General features: G+C 40.2%; 1 protein-coding gene across 12 annotated transcripts in view; it reads right to left on the bottom strand.

Annotated features, from left to right (window-relative positions):
- The window catches only part of caska (calcium/calmodulin-dependent serine protein kinase a), a 462,337-nt gene that overhangs the window by 169,726 nt on the left and 279,035 nt on the right, over window positions 1–13,576 (bottom strand). For 9 of the 12 annotated variants that reach the window (XM_073045522.1, XM_073045523.1, XM_073045524.1 and 6 more), the window contains exons 10-11: window positions 3,678–3,777; window positions 1,215–1,232 (exon numbers count right to left, since the gene is read on the bottom strand). In XM_073045522.1, the coding sequence (XP_072901623.1) occupies window positions 1,215–1,232; window positions 3,678–3,777 (118 nt within the window). The remainder of the gene's footprint in view (window positions 1–1,214; window positions 1,233–3,677; window positions 3,778–13,576) is intronic. The other 3 variants (XM_073045533.1, XM_073045527.1, XM_073045532.1) reach the window with 1 other exon arrangement.

The following is a 13,576-nucleotide window of genomic DNA, read 5'->3' as shown; positions in this document are numbered from 1 at the left end:
CTGACTCCAACATAAGAACGTTATAAATTTCAGGACTTTATGTCTGAATGCATCTAACATGCTTTTCCTGTTTGCATCAGAACTAGTTAGTTCTGCTGTATAGTTATTTTTCTGTAATATTAATTCAATTTTTTCTCACCCTACAGTTAGTGCCTGATCTGGTGGGCATTTCCAACATTCCTTCTGACATTAGGCCTTAGGTCTCAGAAACAGCCCCAATCTGCATTGGAGTTCTCCCATGTTCCTGTGCTTTCTTTCTTCCTAACTTCCCTCATTAACTTACCAAACTAATGGCTCTATGAAAAGCATAATCATCTTTGTGACACTGGTTTTCCACAAATACTGTTTCCAGGATTTCCTGCTTTTCTCAATTTAGCCAATTAAGTTTCTTTAATATTTTTTACTGCTGAAATAATTCAAGAACATACAACTTTTGTTTCTAACAGGCTCCAGATCATGCCATTAAAATTTTCTTAATACTGATGGAGGTAAAGATTCTTTTAAAAATCAAGTAATTTAACTCTAAATGGCTGCGAAATCAAATCTTAAAACTTCAGTTGAAAATGAAAAAAAATAATCTTTTGAGATTGATTTTACCCTTGCATAGAAAGTACTATGAAGTATTTTTACATTTGATTATGCTGTGCTTGACCTGGGTACGCTTGATGTTGACCCAGCACTAAAGATGGAAACATTTTCATTTCTCAACAGCAACCACCCTAATGACTATTACAAAAAATATTAAAGAGCGGTGTGATTCTTAAATGTACATAGTGAGACCTTGTAATGTTTTTAGTTGGATTTAGTGTATTTGTCAAATTAAAAAGCTGAACTCTATGAATTATGTTAGTGAATAAATATTAATTGGCCATATAATACTAAGATTTAATTCAAGTCAAGAGCAGATTGTATGAGGTGTTTAATCTTCACCCAAACATTTAAAGAACTTAAATTTCTGACATTTACATTTAATTTTAGATCAAGTATTAAAATTGTCCTTACATCTATCCTACTTATAATGTGATGTGCCAAGGAAGATCTTGAAACAGAGTGTACATATTAAGAACTAACTGCATGAAGAAAGATGAAACTTAAGAGCTATCCCCTCAGTACCATACCTGTGAAAGGAGAGACAGTGGAATTCACACACACACAACAGCACACAGTTTATGCAGTATGAGATGCCTTAATTAGAGAAACAAATAGATACCTACTTTCTGCAGCTAGCAGTCCTAGTAAGTGAGCAGCATTTGGATAAATAACAAACATTAAGAACTTTTTAAAAGTTGTCACACTAGGTGTTGTGAGTGTATTTAAACCATATTACACTGAAAATAATGCAAATGTTACATTTAGTCTTGCTCTTTTTAGAGCCGAATCCCTCAATAGTTGAACAATGAGTATTATTGTTCAGCAATTTCGATACATGGTAGCCACTAGCCATATGAATTGGAATTCCATAAACAAATAAGAATAATAAACCACTGGTATTGTGTACTTAATATCAATGGTAGACAAAACAATAAATATTTTGCATATTTGTTGCTAAATTAATAAAATGAAGATGTATGTTTGTAATTATTATTGGTGCTTCACTTTAATTATTGATACAGTAGAGGCTTCTCACATAAGTACACACACAGCCCACTGTATAAGGCATTTTCTGCTAAAATTAGGCCAATTGGCTAAAGCAGTATCATCATTACTATGGCTGGTCAGAAACTAACTGGCTGACAATGACTCCTTATTGTACACAACTTTAGCTGTCTTATGTGCCAGTTAATGAATGAAACTACTGCAAAAATAGAAGCAAGTGTGTGTAAAAAAGAATAAAATCATTAATCCCTATAAAATGCATGGCAAGGAAGCCAGATAATTTGTTACAGAACCCCATATTTTCTTTATAGGTTTTAATCTTGGTTTTAAGATGAATTTTAAATCTGCAAATAACTCAGAAATTTGTGATTTGTGAACATCTATAATAACATTCAGTGAAACTAAGATGGTGATAAAAACAGTATACCATAAAATGTCTGCCTTTAAGACTGGCATCATTGTTAATAAACTTTCTGGCATGAAACAAATCAGATGAAATACAGATTATGAAATTTAGAATGAAAATAAAATCAGCACAATTCTACCTTCAGAACTACTCAGAAAAACATTCAGAAATTACATGTTTTACTATAAATAATAGTGCATATATCAATAGTTGCAAATACAAACTTGAGGACTATTTGAATTATTTTCACAGCAAAGAGCCTTGCTAAAAAATATTAGAAAAATAACCCATACTTTTAAAAGGTCAAGTAAAATGGCATTACTTCTTGACCTGAGTGAATTATAAATGTTTCATTTCCAACCTTTGCAGCATCCACTTCTAGTTCCTCTATAGGTCAATGTTGCATAATGTGTAATTGATCAAAATATTGGTTCAGATCATGCTAATACAGTCCCAGGTCTCAAGGCTGCTTTCTACACCAGATATAATTTTGCATTAAATAAATCTTCCAGTTTTAGCTGTAAGTCTATTCACTGTTTACAAATGAAGTTGAGAAAAGTAAAAGTTATTAAAAAGGCTATTTTTTCCTTATGAACACAAGGCTGTTATCAATTGAAAACTTGAAATAAAGCAGATAAATAAAACATGAACAAGTAAATGATGTGCAACACACACAAAATGCTGGAGGAACTCAGCAGGTCAAGCTGCATCTATGGAGGAAAATAAAAAAGTTGATGTTCTGGGACGAGACCTTTCATCAAGATTGGAAAGCAAGGGTGCAGAAATTCTAGCTACTTCCCCCTTCCTTAGCAATATTCCAGCATCTGCAGATTCTCATGTCCAAAGAATGATGAAAGATTATCAACCCAAAATGTTAATTCCATTTTTGCTTCATAGGTGCTGCCTAATCTGCAAAGCACATCTAGCATTTTCTTTTATTTTCACTTTAAGATTTCCAGCATCACAGTTTAATTTTGTTTTTCAGAAACAGAAATTACATTGTCCTGGCTGTAGTAAATGTAAGGGGGTACATGCAGTGTATTCAGCCCATTAGTTTTGTAACTTATGGAATGCCTGTTGAGTCAGTGATGAGTGCAGCAGAAGAGCACAAGATTAGCTGTGTAAATATCTGACATATTGCAGTTATGCAATGGACAGGCAAGTACTGCAGCAAGCAGGCAGTTCCTGATGCATACAGCTCGCCACCAGCACATCTGAACCATTGTTTTCAAGAAACACAGCTTATGAGTTACAGTCTCAAGTTTTGGAAGTGGACTGATTCAGAATTACAAAGTCGTAATATTAACATGCAAAATTAAAAGAACTATTCAGTCTTAAGTTTGTTCAGCAGACTCCCAGTCAGGCACTTACTCAAGGAGTAGTGATAATAATCTCACTACACATTGTCAGATGACAAAGCCTTTAAACATACGTTTATGTTGAATGACTTTGCTTATGCCTGCATGTATTAATTCAAGACAAAGTGCCATGTTTAAAAAATATTTCATATTTTTTCAACATTTAAATGCAAACTTGCTGTATGCTATGGGCTTGAAAAATTAGAAGACTGGCTTAGTAATTGTAAGTATATTTGTGTTGCAAAACTTCAAAATTTTCATTTACCTAAACTATTTGCAGGAATTGCCTTTGGAATCCAAATGTTAAAACATTTTACCTGAAGAGGTAGGGTCTTCTGAGAAGTCAGGCAGCTCCTCAGGTGGGTCACCATAGAAAGAATTGAATTTGTGGCTTGATACAGCTGCAAGAACTGCTCCCTAAAATAAATTAAGGAAAAACATTACAATTGTAAGCTTATTTGTCTATCTATAATTCATTTTTTTAACCTAGTAGTTTTCAAACCAATAAACAGTGTGTTAACCTACAAAATATTAATTGAATACCTCGAGAAAGTTACAAAACAGAAAATAATTAAGGCAATACTCAGACAACAGGCAATCTCCGCATTTCAGATGTTTGGGTGTTTGAAATATGCCTTTACAGAATTCACAAATCATTTTCCAAAAATTTAAGAACCAGAGAGAAAATATGTAGGGAAAGACGTGCTTGTGGTGGGCTCTCTATCCCTGTTACGTCTGGGTAGAAACAGTCTGAGGGCTGATGTGGAAGTGATAGCTGCATTAATAGCAGGTGGGGTGGGGGTGGACGGGTGATAGGTTGGCAGGATGAGTGGACAAGGAAGACAGAGTGATCACTGTGAAAAGTGGAGAGTTGAGGGAAAGATGTGCTTGTGGTGGGCTCTCTATCCCTGTTACGTCTGGGTAGAAACAGTCTGAGGGCTGATGTGGAAGTGATAGCTGCATTAATAGCAGGTGGGGTGGGGGTGGACGGGTGATAGGATCTCATTTTCTTAACAAAACAAGGACATCTTGAACGTCCTGGAGTGAAAGTCTCATCATGATGTGATGGAGATGGGTGAAGTGAGAAAAGGGAATAGCATCCATTAGAGTGATTTTTGGGTTTAGGACGCATACATTTACCAACTGACTTTGGCTACTAGTCTTCACATCTGAATATGTATTGTGGATTTAATTCGGAGTGCAGCTTTGAACAATGGGTTCCTAAAAGTTATAAATCCCAGTCTAGACAACGCTGATTAAATATCTGTGATGTGGATGTGAATCAGGAGGTGTGAAGGTTGTATGCAGTTTCAAAGAAAGCATTGTCCATACATTGTAAATATGGAATTGTCCTTTGATGTTTAGCACATAAAATATTGAGCCCCACGTTGGGCCAGCAGACCTTTTGGCCTAAAGTATCTTCATATGATGCCTGCTGTACTTTGTTTTGTCGTATAAAGAAGCTGTTTGTATCTATCAGTAATTTTCTCTGGTGACTTCGTTCATGCAACAAAAGAATCCTTGCAAGTGGCTCTGTGGGAAGTGGTGTAGTCAAAGTAACTGCTGGAAGACAGTAGTTCTGTAGATAATGCCAGTGAATAATCTGTCTCCTGAGATGGAGACAGATGAAGGGAGAGGGCTGTCAGAAATGGACTAAGTTAATGCGAGTGCAGGGTGGATGTTAATAGGGAACTAGGTGACATGCACAGGAGAAAGAGTTGTGGAGCATTGTTGGTGCAGGTTTGGAACATGGATTGCTCCCCGTAGCCAACAAAAGGTGAGCATAAATGTGGCCTGTGCAAGTGCCCATGGTTGCACCTTTGGTCTGGAGAAAGTGGGAGGAGCAGAAGTGAAAATTCAGCAGTCAGGGCCAGGAAACTGGAAGTTGTGGAAGTAGTGGAGATCACCCAAAGTGCTATGGATAGAGGTGGGAAGAGACTGAACAAAGGGGACAAGATGGAGTTGAGATTTGACTGTATGAGTTCAGCAGGGTAGGAACAGGCAGAAAAAATGGGCCTACCAAGGCAGTTTGGCTTGTGAATCTTGGGTAGGAGATAGAAATGGGCAGTGAGGGCTTGGGGAAAAATGAGGCTGAAAGCTGTAGAAGGGAGATCTCTGAAGGTGATAAAGTCCTTTGTGGGGAGAAGACTTCATATTATTGTTTAGAAATTGTTGTTTTAAGTACTGTACTATAACAAAGTGATTTGTTTCCTGCAGACTCAGAATCATTGCTAGAAGCAAATGACAATTAACACAATTACTGAATATTTTTAAAAAGTACTTCCTGTAACCAAAGGCATACTATAATAGTATAGGAAGGGACATGAATTAAAATATAACAACTCTTCGTTTCAACGTACCAGGTTAACACTTGATTGGACCACTTTCCAGTTCTTTTAACCAATCAAAATTAAGCATACTTTATCAACAAGTACATTTAGACACAGCAAATGTGGAAACATCCTGTCATATTACTCAGTGATTTTCTTTTCCTGTTTGACCTTCCAGAAAAGACAGTCAGATGAGTATCATGTGTTCAGTGAGCAACTCAACATTAAATGCTGAATCTGCAGTATATTCTGAACTTATTTAGCTTAAGAGGAAGCTGAGGAAAAAGACATTTTTCTGACTGTAATTCCCAAAACATCCACAATTTCATCTTTTCAAAATCTGAACTTTTATTATGCCTGGGATGTCTAGGAAGGTCAATCTGCCAAAATTAACAGATGAGAGTTTATAAAACATCTATGTGGACATTCGGTATATCTGTTGTAATCAAAACAACAAAGGAAGATAATGGAGTGGAAAATATATGACCACAAGCTAATTAACAGGCTGGCAAATGAGAAGGATGACTCAATTAAGTATACTAAAATAATGGTAGGGGTGTTGTTGGACAAATTTGAAATTTTTATTTGGCCGACATATTTATCAGGAAATCTCTTAATCAGAGAAAGATTCAAGTTTGGAACTGGTTCCTAAAAATTATAATCACGGTACAAGCTTCACTACAATTAAGAAAAGTAAGAGGAATACCTCAAGCAGCATGTTCCACACACCCACTACTCTGTATAAAAGGCTTACGCCTCTTAACTCCTTTGAAATTACTCCTCTCAACTTAAATATATGCCCCCTGGTATTAGACATTTTGATCCTGGGTAAAAGATACTGTCTATGACTCTCATAATTTACAAACTTCCATCAGATCACCCCCTCAGCCTCCGCTAGAGAAAACAACCCAAGTTTGTCCAAACTCTGTTACAGCACATGCCCTCTAATCCAGGCCGCATCCTGATAAACTTTTCAACAACCTCTCTAAAGCCTCAACATTCTTCCTATTATGGGACAACCAGAAATGTATTCAATACTCCAATGAGGTCTAACTAGAGTTTTATAAAACTGTAACATAACTTCCTGACTTTTGATCTCAATGCTTTGACTAGTAAAGTCAAGCACCTTATATGTCTTCTTAACCACCTTATTAACTTGTGTAGCCATTTTCAGAGAGCTATGAACATGGACCTTAAGATCCTGCTGCTCATCAACACTGTTAAGGGGCTTGCCCTGAACAATGTACTCTCTCTTTATATTTGGCCTGCCATCTTTCATAGGCTTTGGTAGAAATTAGACCCTAAGATGTCAGAGATAGGAGCAGAATTAGGCTATTCAGCCCATCAAGTATACTCTGCTATTTCATCATGGCTGATCCATTTCCCTCTCAACCCTATTCTCCTGCCTTCTCCCTATAACCTTACACACCCTGACTAATCAAGAACCTATCAACCTCCACCTTAAATACACCTAATGATCTGGCTTCCATAGCTGCCTGTGGCAAAGAATTCCAGATTCACCACCTACTGGGTAAAGAAATTCCTCATCTCTGTTCGAAATGGATGTCCCTCTATTCTGAGGCTGTGCCCTCTGCTCCTAGTATCCCCTACTACAGGAAACATCCTCTTCACATCCACTCTATCTAGGCCTTTCAACATACGATAGGTTTCAATGAGTTCCTCCTCATTCTTCTAAATTCCAGCAAGTACAAGCTCAGAGCCATCAAAGGCTCCTTCATTCCCAGAATCATGCTCATGTACCTCCTCTGAACCGTGAGCACAACCTGTTTTAGATAAAAATGCTTACAATACTCCAAGTGAGGCCTCAATAATGTCTTATAAAGCTTCAGCATTACACCTTTGCTTTTATATTCTAGTCTTCGAGAAATGAATGCTAATACTTAATTTGTCTTCCTCACCAATGACTCAACCTGTGTTAACCTTTAGCAAATCCTGTACAAGGATTCCCAAGCCCCTTTTCACCATGGATTTTTGAATTTTCTGCTCATTTAGAAAACAATCCACTTTTGATCCTTCTACCATTCCTGACACTGTACAGGCAGTCCCTGGGTTACGTATGAGTTCCGTTCCTGAGTCCGTCTTTAAGTCGTATTTGTACATAAGTCGGAACAAGTACATCCGGTATTAATTAGCGTCAGTTAGTCAAACGTTTGTCTTAGTATATAGTATATATTTTACCTTTCTAGTCATATAAAACACTTAAGAAACGTATGTATTCCAATAATTAAACCACTGCGTTGCTTAGAAATAATTGTAGCTTTCATCGGGGCAGGGCCTTTCACATATCTGTTATCCTTTAAAATTGTTCTGATCGTTGACCAACTGTAGCCTAACGCTTTTCCAATGACCGATGGCATTTCACCTCTTTCCAAACACTTTATTATTTCCACTTTATTTTCAATCGCGACCACTTCCAATCAATGGAACAGAAACACTGTGGGCGGCGGGTCCCGAGCTCTGCCAGCTCCCGAGGTCCGATGGGTCCTAAGAACCAGAGCACTGAATTGCCCGGGTCCTAAACTGCACCGCACTGAGACAGGTTAAATGGGACAAATGGGGGCTGTGCTGGGTTTGGGTATTTGATCCTCCACAATATTCTGCGTGGGAATTTAAACTGGAGGTGGCAGTGTTTTTTTTTTAATGAGGTCGAGTTGAGAGCTCGACATCAACCTGGCACAGATGGTACAGGAGTCACTGGATCAACATCAACCGCGCGGCACGGGAGTGGTCTTTCACTAAGTCGAATTTAGGAACCTCCATCCTCTAGCCTGGTGCTGATCTGACTGTGCCACCAGCTGACCGGAATGGGGGGGGGGGGGGGGGCAGGGTCAGGGTGAATCTTACTTAAGAAAAATTTAAGCCAAATACAAAGATAAACACTCAACACAGTGTCAACGGCAACAACTTAAGATGGCAGACGGCGTCGCGATCTGACTTAAAATGACGGACGGCGTTCTCCTTCCTTGGTTCGTAAGTGCGAGTTGTTCGTAAGTTGGACGATTGTAACTCGGGAACTACCCGTATTTCATCTGCCACTTCTCTGCCCATTCTCTTAACCTGTCTAATTCCTTCTGCAACCTCACTGCTTCCTTGACACAATCGACCCTCTCCACCTATCTTCATATTGTTATTAATGTGAAGCAACTCTGAGGGGCCGAAGGGTACAAAGTCGCCCCCTCCTTTTTGAGAATCACAAGTTCGCTATTAATTCGGGTCTAGGACCCAGGAAATGAGAGAAAGATGTCCAGAATACACAAGGTTTGGAATGTGTCCTGACCTCAGCAAAACGGAACCACTGATAACGGCCATTGTCTCTTGGAGATGGAATTGTGTATTGAGTACTGTACTATTCATTGAAACCCTTCAGGGAACAACCAGAGTGGGCTGGTTGAGGGATTGCATCATCCCAACCTGACTAACATCTGAGACCCCGTGAGTAAGGATAAAAGAGGGTCTGGGGAACAACCCCTTTAGACGCACCAGGAGAAACGCTAGAGATCCCGTGACAGCGTTTAATAGCGACAGCCGGTGAGGGCTCGTGTGCGTCCTCCCTTGCCAGGGTGGCGGGCTCACCACGGAAGAACGGTTTAGCTAAAGGAGAGGCCACAAGTGAAAGGCCACGACAACAAGACTCCTGACAGATCGAAATCATAAAAGGAAAGCCGGCAAGTTTTTCTCCAAATCTCTCTCTCTCTCCAACCATTGCAACAAAGCGGTCCCCAAAGGCTGCAGCCTGCATGAACTGAGTGAACTTTATATTTCCATCTGACAATACATTATCCCCTAGACAACGATAGAGCTTATTTCTTATTGATTATTATTATACCCGCACTTTTAGATTTAGTATTGACGACGTATATTATCTGTATATTTGCATTGATATTATTTTTGTGTACTTTTACTAATAAATACTGTTAAAAATAGTATCATCAGACTTCAACAGACGTCTCCATCTTTGCTGGTAAGTGACCCAGTTATGGGGTTCGTAACAACGTGGGGCCTCGTCTCGAGATTTGATACCAAATTGGAGGGCCAGTAAATCAGGTTTTTAAGTCCAAACTTGGATCTGGTTGCGCGGGTAACCAGACGGGAAACCAGCAAAGATGGACGTAGATGAATTCATAGAAAACCCGACTCTGGAGGAGCTAGAGGCTGCCACAAAGTCGGACTTGATAAATATTGCGAAAGGACTAAATCTCGCAGAAGTGAGGTTGTCGATGAAAAAGCGGGAGGTGCGGAGGGCCATAACTCAGTATTATATTGTGAAGAATGTGTTTTCGGCGGAGGTATTGGAAAATATCCCTGAAAAGGTACCAGTTAGTGGGACAGCTCAGTTAGAGTTGGAGAAATTAAGGTTGGAACATGAAATTAAGTTAAAACAGCTGGAAGCAGCTGAAAAAGAGAAGGAAAGGGCCGAAAAAGAGAAGGAGAGAGCCGAAGAGAGGGAGTATGAGGAGAAGGAGAGACAGAGGCAACATGAGATGGACCTGGAGAAGTTAAGGCAAGAGCGAAGAGCTCAAGGGTCAGACCAAGAGGAGAGATTTAATGTTAGTAGGGAGTTTAGGTTAGTACCTCCGTTCGAGGAGACGGATGTTGATAGCTATTTCTTGCATTTTGAAAAGGTGGCAGTGAGTCAGAAGTGGCCCAAAGACCAGTGGGTGGCGTTGTTACAAAGTGTGTTAAAAGGGAAGGCACAACGGGCATATGCGGCGTTGTCCATGGAGGAGGAGGAGTCTGAGAATTATGAGAAAGTAAAGGAGGCCATTCTTCGGACCTACAAATTGGTACCTGAGGCCTATAGACAAAAGTTCAGAAATTTAAAGAAAGGGTGGAATCAGACGTATGCAGAGTTTGCCTATGAGAAGGGTGTGCTCTTGGATCGTTGGTGTGCAGCAGAAATGGTGGAATAAGATTTTTGGCGTCTCAGGGAGTTAATTCTGATTGAGGAATTTAAAGGTTGTGTTTCAGATGATATCCGGATGTATTTGAACGAGAAGCCGAATAAGTCCATATCAGAATTTGCTAGGTTCGCAGATGAATATGCCCTAACCCACAAGACAAAGTTTTCCTCGAATAAGAGTTACCAGAAAGACCGTGGGAATGGTAGAGAAAGCCCGCCGGCTGAGGCAGAGATCCAGCCGGGAGCTAGTGGTAAAATTAAGGAGGAGGAAAGTCAAGACAGCAGGAGAGGTCCTGGCTTGACCTGTTTTAATTGTGGAAAGGTGGGTCATATTGCATCTAAGTGCCTTGCTCCGAGGAAGGAGATAGGAACAGGGAAAGCAGCAGTCCCTACAGGATGTATTGTGGTGATCAGTAAATCGACGAGAAAGCCCCAGGTAGACCGAGTACGAGAGGGGCCTGAGAAACTTATTTCAGAAGGAACCGTGTCTGTGAAAGAGGGAGACACACCAGTTCCAGTGTGGATCTGGAGGGACATGGGAGCTGAGCTGTCATTGATTCGCAGTACGGTACTAGATTTTGGTCCTGAGATGGGAGAGGTAGCTTTGAGAGGCATAGGAAAAGGGACAGAAGCGGTGCCTTTGCATAGGATCATTATAAATTGTGAGCTGGTATCTGGACCAGTTGAAATAGGGGTGCGATCAGAATTTCCGAGAACTGATGTAGACATCCTTCTGGGTAACGATTTAGCTGGTGGTGACGTTTGGTCGGCCACGGAGCTGACGAGCCAGCCTGTAAGTGTTGAGGACCTGCCCCTAGATTCCAAGATCTCTCCCGCATGCGCGACCACTTGCAGCATGTCGAGAAAGGCAGCTGAGAAAGAGGTCAGTATCGATTTGGCTGAGACGTTTTTACCGACCCTGTACCAAGAGGGGTTAGAGGGTGGTAAAACGGAGAATAGGAAAGTGAAAGAGAGTAAGGGAGAGGAGGTAGTCCTGCCCTTAGCCAGAAGGAAATTTATAGAGGCACAGAGTAAAAAGAGAAAAAGGTAAGGCTGTTACAAGGTCCAGGGTTGGACATGGATGATCTGTCTGGTTTGACAGAACTGTTTGAAGAAGTTGAAAATATTAAATGTGTTTCCGATAATGAAATGAGGGCAGTCCTAGATGAAAAGGATGCCATTACCTTGAAGAAGTCTGCTGGGTTGGCAGATGAGGTTGTTTCAGACCGCAGGGTTGAGTTTACTCCGGAAGGGAGTTGCCCAGAGAGTAACTGGGAAGATCAGGGGAACTTAGAATTTGAAAAGGGGATGGGTATTGAAAGCCTGGAAGAGGCAGATGTCCTGTTTGAGTGTGTTCAAGATGTGGATGCACGTGGTACTGAACCTAGTAATGGAAATCAGGAAAAGTCTGAGGTATTTGATTCAGATGAAAAGGAATGCAGTCCTTGTGGGTCAGATGGACTTGGTTCAGTGAAGAAAGGGTTAACCGTGGTACTAGTGGGAAGTGAGAATTACCAGTTGTTTGTGTTCGAAGGTGTGTTAAAAGTTAGTGAGGAGATAAAAGCTGGTGATGTGAATCTTATTATTGAAGGAGAAGGGAAAAGTGTTGTTCCTAAATTGAATGAAGAAAATTTAAAGTCTGGATTGATGTCAGAAGCAGTAACCAGGCTGAAGGGACAATGGCTTGGTAACATGGTGCCTACGAATCAATTACAGGCTGATTTGGAATGTAAAGGTGCCCCACGCGCTACTGTTATTCAAGAGTGTGCTGTGAAGAGGCAGAATTTGAAATGCTGTTTGGACAAAAGAGGGATCGCTTGCAGATTTTAAACTGAAAACTAATAGCATGGAGGGTCCTGAAGATAAAACTAACAACTTAAAAATAAAAAATTGGGTGGAAATTCAGCAAATGGGCTACGTTTGGAACACATTGTTGATAAAATAACTCCTATGAAAGGAGCATGCAAAAGCCTATTCCACACTGGTACACAAGCTAACCACGTGGGAGTTAACTGGAAAAGGGGTGAGCGTTGACGGAATGTCACCTTAAATAACAGGATCCGGTTTTAAGGGATTTCGACAAAGTATGTAACTAATAAAGACAACCCCATGGAAGATTGACTGTTAAGTTTGAAAGTAAAATAAAGATTAGTATTTGCATGAACTTTTGTAATATACACGTAAGCTAAGATCACAACTCTTTAGTTTTTGTTTGCTGAAGAAAAGGAATTAAAAAAAAGTGGTTATTAAATTGGAGTCTGATGTTACAAGAATTTATTAAGGTACAAGATGTTAAGATATTAAAGGAAGTGACAATGTAATCGCTAACTGTTTAGATGCTGAATTGAATGCATCACTGTATTACTCTGTAGTGAAGAAAAAAACTCTTTTGTATTGTGTTAGATTCTGAAATCCTGTAAGACTCTGTAGTAAGTAATTTTTACCTGCGGCAAAAATCTTAGAAGGAAGGGGGTGTTATGAATGTGAAGCAACTCTGAGGGGCCGAAGGGTACAAAGTCGCCCCCTCCTTTTTGAGAATCACAAGATCGCTATTAATTCGGGTCTGGGACCCAGGAAATGAGAGAGAGACGTCCAGAATACACAAGGTTTGGAATGTGTCCTGACCTCAGCGAAATGGAACCACTAATAACGGCCATTGTCTCTTGGAGACGGAATTGTGTATTGAGCACTGTACTATTCATTGAAACCCCTCAGGGGACAACCAGAGTGGTCTGGTTGAGGGATTGCATCATCCCAACCTGACTGACATCTGAGACCCTGTGAGTAAGGATAAAAGAGGGTCTGGGGAACAACCCCTTTAGACGCACCAGGAGAAACGCTAGAGATCCCGTGACAGCGTTTAATAGCGACAGCCGGTGAGGGCTCGTGTGCGTCCTCCCTTGCCAGGGTGGCGGGCTCATCACGGAAGAACGGTTTAGCTAAAGGAGAGGCCACAAGTGAAAGT

This window comes from Hemitrygon akajei, chromosome 5 (genome assembly GCF_048418815.1).
Source record: "Hemitrygon akajei chromosome 5, sHemAka1.3, whole genome shotgun sequence".
NCBI lineage: Eukaryota > Metazoa > Chordata > Chondrichthyes > Myliobatiformes > Dasyatidae > Hemitrygon > Hemitrygon akajei.
This window is presented reverse-complemented; position numbering and strand designations above follow the sequence as displayed.